Source organism: Ostrea edulis, chromosome 10 (genome assembly GCF_947568905.1).
Source record: "Ostrea edulis chromosome 10, xbOstEdul1.1, whole genome shotgun sequence".
Classification (NCBI taxonomy): Eukaryota; Metazoa; Mollusca; class Bivalvia; order Ostreida; family Ostreidae; genus Ostrea; species Ostrea edulis.
In genome coordinates this window covers 38,242,467-38,248,651 of record NC_079173.1, presented here as the reverse complement: position 1 = coordinate 38,248,651, position 6,185 = coordinate 38,242,467, and the positions used below count along the sequence as shown (strand labels likewise).

General features: G+C 39.1%; 2 protein-coding genes across 2 annotated transcripts; one reads left to right on the top strand and one right to left on the bottom strand.

Moving 5' to 3' along the window:
* Window positions 1–1,626: 1,626 nt before the first annotated feature.
* On the bottom strand, window positions 1,627–2,835 carry LOC125665397 (uncharacterized). The gene is made up of 2 exons (XM_048898040.2): window positions 2,791–2,835; window positions 1,627–2,145 (listed from the first exon to the last, which is right to left on the bottom strand). The coding sequence occupies exons 1-2, from the start codon at window positions 2,833–2,835 to the stop codon at window positions 1,627–1,629; spliced, it is 564 nt and encodes a 187-aa protein (XP_048753997.2).
* A 721-nt stretch (window positions 2,836–3,556) lies between these two features.
* LOC125666005 (ankyrin repeat, PH and SEC7 domain containing protein secG-like) lies at window positions 3,557–6,011 on the top strand. The gene has a single exon (XM_048899074.2). It carries the CDS (start codon window positions 4,564–4,566, stop codon window positions 5,845–5,847), a length of 1,284 nt encoding a protein of 427 aa, XP_048755031.1. The 5' UTR covers window positions 3,557–4,563; the 3' UTR covers window positions 5,848–6,011.
* Window positions 6,012–6,185: the final 174 nt, after the last annotated feature.

Below are 6,185 nucleotides of genomic sequence, written 5' to 3'. Positions count from 1 at the left end.
TCAACCCAGGATATTAATCTCCAGGCCAGGGGCTGGTCTATGGCACCAAATGTAACAGGAAGGGAGAAACTGCAACGGACCAGACCGGGATTCAAACCCGGGCCCCCTGAATATCTAGTCAGGTGCTTCACTAATCTGGCCACCGGCGAACCATGCACCCGGCTGACCGCTACACTCGCATAAGAAAGATGCATGTATCATAGACTCGGTGGATTAGGTATAATAAAGGATGGTCATTTGGATAAAACAAACTAGTACCTCTTTGCAGCAACATAGTCAATGAATACTTCGTCCCTCAAGGATTTATTTTGAAACATTTCCAGAACAGAAAAATCAGTTTGAAATACATGTTAGTTAGGCCTGCTACAGTTTCATACGTACGGAAGCATATTAGGGCCGCAGCAGTATCTTTTTTTTTAGTTTTGTTATAACAAATTACTAATCTGTTAAAACAAATTATTAATTTGTTTTAACAAATTGATAATCTATTATAACAAATTGATAATCTGTTATAACAAATTAGTAATTTGTTATAACAGATTAGTAATTTGTTATAACAGATTAGTAATTTGTTATAACAAATTGATAATTTGTTACAACAAATCAATAATCTGTTATAACAATTTGTTATAACAAAACAAAACAAAAAAGATTCTGCTGCGGCCCTGATATGCTTCCGTAGTCTCATATGATTAATTTTTTTTTTCATCTTAACTACTCCTTTACATATATCAGAGCACTTATTTTGAATTAAGTTATACAATTCAATCTGTACCTGTCCTTTGTTTACAATGCACCTTTATCTAACTGTCCAATGCAAGGTGAAGATAACGAACAGTGATCAATCTCATAACTCCTACAAGCAATACAAAATAGATAGTCGGGCAAACACGGACCCCTGGACACACCAGAGGTGGGATCAGGTGCCTAGGAGGAGTAAGCATCCCCTGTTGACCGGTCACACCCGCCGTGAGCCCCATATCCTGATCAGGTAATGCGACTATTGTACTCGCTTCCAAAGTGAAATTTATGAGTTTTGTCAGAGTGCTTTAGCTTTTTATTTTTAATTTGTACAGCGTAACAATTCTTGCACATCTAAATTATGGATCATCCGCAAGTTTCAAATCAATCCAACGGCAGATAATTGAAATGAGGAAGCAGGTATGTCACTGAGATAAACCGGTCATCATGTCGCGTCAACCATCAGTAGAATTGCCAGGAAGTCTCATATACCCACACAAAAAAAAGTATCTATCAACAATTGACGTCAAATTTGTGCAAGATTTATTCAAGACCCCTTAAAACATCAGTTCGGGAGGACAATGTACTCGGAAGGATAGCTCAGTGGTAAAAAGGGAATAGTTGTTTCATCATTGGCTTTCAACGAGAACTGTGCGGAATCGATTGTACAGGGGTTAAACCCGTCATTGTATATGGTTACGAGGTGTTTCAGGTCAAATCGGGCTTAACCCTTAGCTGTGCATTTGGTTAGATCGTGCAAGAAGATCATGTATCGAGAGACGTGTGCTTACACCCAACCACAAAGCAAGCTCGCCATCGTTGGAACCTAGCACCTTGGTTGAAAGTTCATAGGTCAGAGTCGCTATTTGCTACATGTATATAGGCCTATGACCGATGGATGAATGCATGTATGGCGGAGGGACGAATGCGTGTATGGCGACAACCTGCTGAGCGAAATTCTGGTGGTGGATCTGTTTGGTGTGGGGCTGTTTGATGGCGGATCTGTTTGGTGGTGGATCTGTTTGATGGCGGATCTGTTTGGTGGTGAATCTGTGTGGCGGATCTGCTTGGTGTGGGGCTGTTTGGTGGTGGATCTGTTTGATGGCGGATCTGTTTGGTGGTGAATCTGTGTGGCGGATCTGTTTGGTGTGGGGCTGTTTGGTGGTGAATCTGTTTGGTGGTGGATCTGTTTGGTGTGGGGCTGTTTGGTGGTGGATCTATTTGGTGGCGGCTCTGTTTGGTGTGGGGCTGTTTGGTGGTTAATTTGTTTGGTGGCGGATCTGTTTGGTGTGGGGCTGTTTGGTGGTGGATCTGTTTGGTGTGGATCTGTTTGGTGGCGGGCGGATCTGTTGGGTGTGGGGCAGTGTTTCCTGTAAGCTGGATTTTATCTGGTTTAGGGACTACCTAGTTCAATACACAAAGTTACCAAAGGCACATTCTTGCTGTGCTTCATTTTAAAAAACACCTTCCTCGAACAAGGCCAGCTGGTGTTAATGGATGGCAAGCCCAGACCACACCGCGCCTGTCCTGGTGGTGTATTGTGTATAGAGAGTCAGTTGCGACACCAAGCCCATATCTGAATCTTATTGGCCCGTGGGGATCCGGGTTAGAATAGGTCCTTAGTACCCCTTGCTTGTCATAAGAGGCGACTGAATCAATGGGAGGTCGCTCGGATGAGACCGCAATAACCTAGCTCCCGTATCACAGCAGGTGTGGCACGATAAAGACCCCTCCCTGCTCAAAGACAATAAGCACCGAGAATAGGCCTAAATTGTGCAGCCCTTCACCGGCAATGGTGACGTCTCCATATGAGTGAAATATTCTCAAGAGGGACGTTAAACTATTTTCAATCAATTTGAATCCATTGAGCACATTGGGAATATCAATGGTCGCCGAATTATTCAAAGGACACCTTAGATGAACTGACGCAGGCACTGCATCAGGAGGAGGCATCAGAAGAGACAAGCTCTACCACTGCATCAGGAGAGGCATCAGAAGAGGCAAGCTCTACCACTGCACCAGTCGTTTACATCAAGCCTCAAGCTCTACCCAACGTTTGATCAGAGGCTTAAAGAGACACAATGACCCCGTCATTTTCAGAATAAAATGTTAAGTTTGAAGTTTATTTAACTTTATTACATTCATGATAGACATTTGAATCAATAGATGGAAGAATAGTATATATACCGAGGGTACTGTAAATTTTCCTCAAAATATCACATAGTCTTATTTTTGAAAAAAAAAAATTACAATGAATACATTTATTGATAATTTCTTTTTTACATTTTTAAAGATCATTTGATGCAATTAAAAATTGATCGTCAAACATGAAAACTCATTCATATCACAGCGGCTAAGCCCGTTTTGGGCCCGAACTCTGTGATACCATAAATTTATGGTATCACAGAGTTCGGGCCCAGAACGGGCTTAGCCCCTGTGATTCATACCACAGTGTGTGAAATTATAATCATACTTACACTGAGAGGAGAAAAAAGCTTGTGTTACGATCTTTCTTTACACGTATATAGAAAGAGAAAGATACACAAAACCTAAAACAAAACGAGAACAAAAATTTTGCCATTTCTGTAGCAATGTTGAAAATGAAACACATCCTTTTTAAACTGCCTGAAATACAATGAAGAGGAGGGGGGGGGGGGTTTACTAGTGTATTTCAGTTCGATCCTAATTATACTATATTTTTATCTACCACAAATGTAATCAGAATATTTCCCGTCTTAAAAAGTTCCATGACAATGGAAATGAAAAGATAGATAATTTAGAATAATAATATAAAATATTTAGAATTAATTTAAATTTTTTGTTCCCTTACCCTTGTCGTTGTGTTGGTCAGTCACCGTTTTCTTTATTTTATCACTAAATTACTGTATCATTCAGGTCCATTTAATCATAGGGAATGTTAACCATCAGTATTACGTAATATCTATAAATAGTACCAGTAGTTAGATTTACTGTACATGTATCGTGCACATTTAATCTGTTTTATGTTTGAAATACGCTGCAGCTCCGTTTTCTTTCTTTTGTTATGCTTAACTTACATTTTTTTTTATCGACAGTATATCTATAAACATAAATAATCAAATTATCATGTATCATATAGGTAAGTTACTGTTTGCAATGACGCTGCAACCCCGTTTTTTTTTTTTTTTTTTTAAGCTTTAAAACATATCTACAATATATCTAAATTTCATTAACATAAATACTCTGTTTGTTGTGTATTACATGTTACAATGATAAAAATGACAACTCGGTCATGTTTTTGGTCGGTTTTTTTTTTTTTTAGCTTAATTTATCTACATTATATTTTAATTTCATAAACATGGATAATCTATTTCAGTCAATATATTTATTATATGCATGCCGTACTTTCATAACATTAATCATCTGAAGTAAACAACGAGTTCACGAGAATTCTCACACAGCTTGTGCTTTATTGGCTTTCGATATCCCTGTGTTGATCCCCTGTTCAGCGCTGCATCGATCGCTGGCGATATATTTAGTATAATTTATCCACCTCGTTCTAATACGTCGCACTCAATCCAGACGTAAAGATGCACGATATTTTTAGAAAGGCGCCATGTTGAATTAGGAACACAAAATGTCATCCAGTGAGTCCTCAACCATTAACGTCTAGAAATATGACTGGTAAACATCGAAATTATTGATCTGCGTGCTGTGTTAGACAGATCTATAACAGTAAAAGTGATCCTTGAAGATTATTTCGATTGCCAATGAGATGATACTGTGAGGATATTCATTAACAGGTGCTCTCTCCCTCTCTTTCTCTCTCTACGTGACTACATCATGTTACTCAGAACACAAATGGTGGGTATCGAATTCTATGACGCCGTTCTCAACAATGAATTGCAGTTACTGAAGCGAATTGTGACGCAACATAAAATAGACCTAAATGCCAAATTTGTGGAGGTTCGAAAGAAAAACCACGCCGATCTATGTCCCATTCATTTGGCCGCGTATCGGGGGTACACGTATATGTTACAATACTTAATCGAGTCCAAATGTGACGTCAACAAAACAACGGCAACATTACGTCGAACAGCCCTGCATTTTGCTGTCTTGCGCCACAAATTGGCCTGTATGCTGTTGCTCATCCGAGCAGGTGCTAAAATTGACGCTAAAGACACGTTCAGCAATTCTCCCTGTCATTACGCAGCGGATGACGGGTATTGTCAAATTTTAGACCGTCTGATCCGACGTGGAGTCAACGTTAATACTCAGGACATAACGTCAAAGACGCCCTTAATGAAAGCTGTCAGAAACAACAAAACTGATGCCGTGATCAGGCTAATCAGAGCTAACTGTAACATGAACATAACCGACAGGAACTACGACATGGCTCTACACTATGCCTCCAGGAATGGGTGCGCTGACGTCATCGATATATTGTTATCGGCGGGAAGTTTGATTGACGTTCAGAATTACTGGGGACGGACGCCCTTGATGGAGGCGGTATGTTACAACCACAAAGAAGCAGTGGCTAGGCTTCTAAAAGCTAACTGTGATTTAAATCGACGAGAATTCAAAACTGGGGACACCGCTTTGCACATTGCAATAAAACGGAACTACACAGAAGTGGTGGGACTACTGTTGAAGGCTGGAAGTCAACATGATATTTATAACCACCAAAGTGAAACAGCTGCTTATGATGCAGTTGTAAGCAACAAAATCGAAATTATCAGATTGATGGTTGTTCATAACTGTGACCTAGAGCAACCTGGAAAATATTTCACAAACGGTGTTTACAAATCTCTCTTCCAAATAGCATCAGAGAGAGGTCATTTCACAATCTGCAGACTCTTAGCTGTGCATGGTTATGTTGATTACAGAGCCCGGATGTACTTTCACCCAAGCTATATCCCCCCGCGTTTAGTGCCAGAAGCAGAGTATGTTGTGAACTGGTTAAGAAAGAAGATGCAAACTACTACCTCTCTCCAACAACTTTGCCGGAAGTGCATACGCAAAAGAATTGGCTACAAGATTGTAGAGAGCGTGGAGATGCTGCCCATGCCTCGTGCGTTGAAGGATTACGTTTTGATAAAAGATTTTAACGAAAGTGACTTTAAATAATCAGATTCAAGTAAAGCCTCTTTGTTATATTGTATCTTTATCATATTTCAGATATCAATGCAAAACTTCATTGTTCAAGGTTTTTAAATCACATCTTAATTGATGCTAACAGTATTGTGTGTATACATGTATTATTAGGAATAAACCAAAACGAATATGCTTTATTAAAGTGTAATTATTTTCATTGTTCGTGTATAAGGAGCAGCAATATCATTGCTTTTCATCGATTTGAATTTTCTTAAAGACACTTGATTCCAAAAATAAAATAATGATAATAATAAATTTAAAAAAAGAATTTATTAAAAATATATGAATACATGGGTTGATATATATATGTG